General features: G+C 56.1%; 1 protein-coding gene across 1 annotated transcript in view; it reads right to left on the bottom strand.

Moving 5' to 3' along the window:
- LOC119333668 (endoribonuclease Dicer homolog 3b-like) overlaps positions 1–1,157 on the bottom strand; it is a 12,982-nt gene extending 11,825 nt beyond the window's left edge. The window contains exons 1-3 of the mRNA XM_037606491.1: positions 1,049–1,157; positions 779–962; positions 538–651 (exon numbers count right to left, since the gene is read on the bottom strand). Of these exons, the coding sequence (XP_037462388.1) occupies positions 538–651; positions 779–962; positions 1,049–1,137 (387 nt within the window). The 5' untranslated portion in view covers positions 1,138–1,157. The remainder of the gene's footprint in view (positions 1–537; positions 652–778; positions 963–1,048) is intronic.
- Positions 1,158–1,800: the final 643 nt, after the last annotated feature.

Raw genomic sequence — 1,800 nt, 5'->3', positions numbered from 1 at the left:
CATCCATCAGGGCGGGTCTCACCTGGTTTATATGAGACCTGGTCTCATATAATTTTTTTCCGGTAAAAAGCATAGGAATATCCACAAAACTGGATTAGAATTTAGAAAGACACATAATCCAGATAACTTTACCAAGTGGCATATTTGCAAGAGTTTTTTTAAGCAACATATTTACAAGAGTTGTGGGATCTTGCGGATTTCGAAGCAGTGTCCAAATTTAGCAGTGACTGCATTGAAAGGCAATTTTCTTTTATTAGGACTTGTGTCCAGAGTAGAGACCCCAGCTATTTCATAGTCACGGCCCTTCAGCAAATTGCTTTAGTCGACTGCCCTCACGCTAAAGAATACTACTCAAATAACAATGGCATCGATCTACATGCGATCCGAAGCTGCTATCACCCAGAAACCAACAATGCTGGTTCCTTGTCAACAAGTCATTCATCAAGCACTTGGTGAGCACGATACGTGTACCAATTCAGTGTGCATTCGGATCAACCAATGACCGTGCCGCGGGATAGAGTAAACCCCGACACTTACCTCCTTGCTCCCAACTTCCTTGTTCCAGCGGTCGGTACTCCAGTCGCCGACCCCCAAAGCTCCGTAGCACTCCGCGGCGTCGAGGTCCGTGTACTCCCGAATCACCTCGAATTGCTACAGCGCGAGCCCAAGCAGCAACCAGCGATCAGGGCCACAGCAGCTGCGAATGCGAAGCGAAAAAATGGCGCAGACGTTGCCGTCGCGAATCGGTCGTTGCAGAGTGCAGAGTCCAGAAGCGCACCTGGTGGACGAGGTGCACGGTGGGCGCGAGGAAGACGACGATCCGGCGGGGCACCTCCCCGGCGCGCACGCGGCCCACGTGATGGCGCGCGAGCAGGACGGCGACCATGGTCTTCCCGGAGCCGGTGTCGAGCACCGCGATGGTGTTCCCCTGCAGCGCCGCCTCGAACACCTCCACCTGGTACCTGCGCCGACGCGGACACGGAATTGGTAACCCCCGTCAGCTCTAGGAATGCTGGCGCCAGAGAGATGTGGAGAAGTAATGCGCGACCTCCTCGGCTGGAGCTGCCTGTGGGGGCGGCGAGGCGGCGGCGGCGGCGGAGGCGGGGGGAGGGGGCCGTCGTCGTCGGCCATGGCCATGGGGTTGGGTTCGGTGCGGGCGAGTGGGCGAGGCGGGGGTGGGGGAAGCGCATGTCTGTAGACCAGCCGTGTATATAAATCGGCGCCGGGGGTGGGACGGGAGGTGGGAGACTGGGCGGAGGGGAGAAGGCGAAGTGCGTGAAGCGGAGGTGTGAGTTGCGCTGCGTTCGTTGGCGCGCAGAGGAGGTTTGGGGGTAGGAAATGCAATGAGAGTGACGGAGGCTTCATCCGAGCGGCTGACTTGTGGGGTCATCTTGTCAGAAAGCGTAAATGCTTTTTGTCCGCGATATTCTTTGTGGGGTCATCATGCCAACCGGATGAACGTCTCAAACCTTTACACCCATTGTTTTTCTTGTTCTTTTCCCTTTTCTATTTTCGAAGAAACGACAGTTTCTCGGCCATGGACATGCGTTCTTCGGCGTACATGGCCTGCCAGCGTTCTTTGTCGGCGCGGTTCCGGCCTCGACGCTCCGTTTTTTTGTCCTTTTCAGCCTTTGGCTCGTCGGCTCCGCCTCCAACAATTCGGATCTGCCTTTCCTTTTAGCTCCTGGCTTTGCCGGCGGCGTCGGCACTCTCTACTCTGTCGCCTTCCCGGCCATGTCCACCTTCATGATGTGCCAGTCACAAAGCTCGCTTTTTTTGAGGACGCCCGGATGGACCCCT

The sequence above is a fragment of the Triticum dicoccoides genome, chromosome 1B (assembly GCF_002162155.2).
Source record: "Triticum dicoccoides isolate Atlit2015 ecotype Zavitan chromosome 1B, WEW_v2.0, whole genome shotgun sequence".
NCBI classification, from domain to species: domain Eukaryota; kingdom Viridiplantae; phylum Streptophyta; class Magnoliopsida; order Poales; family Poaceae; genus Triticum; species Triticum dicoccoides.
Note: the sequence above shows the minus strand (reverse complement) of the source record. Positions and strands in the feature narration are given on the sequence as shown.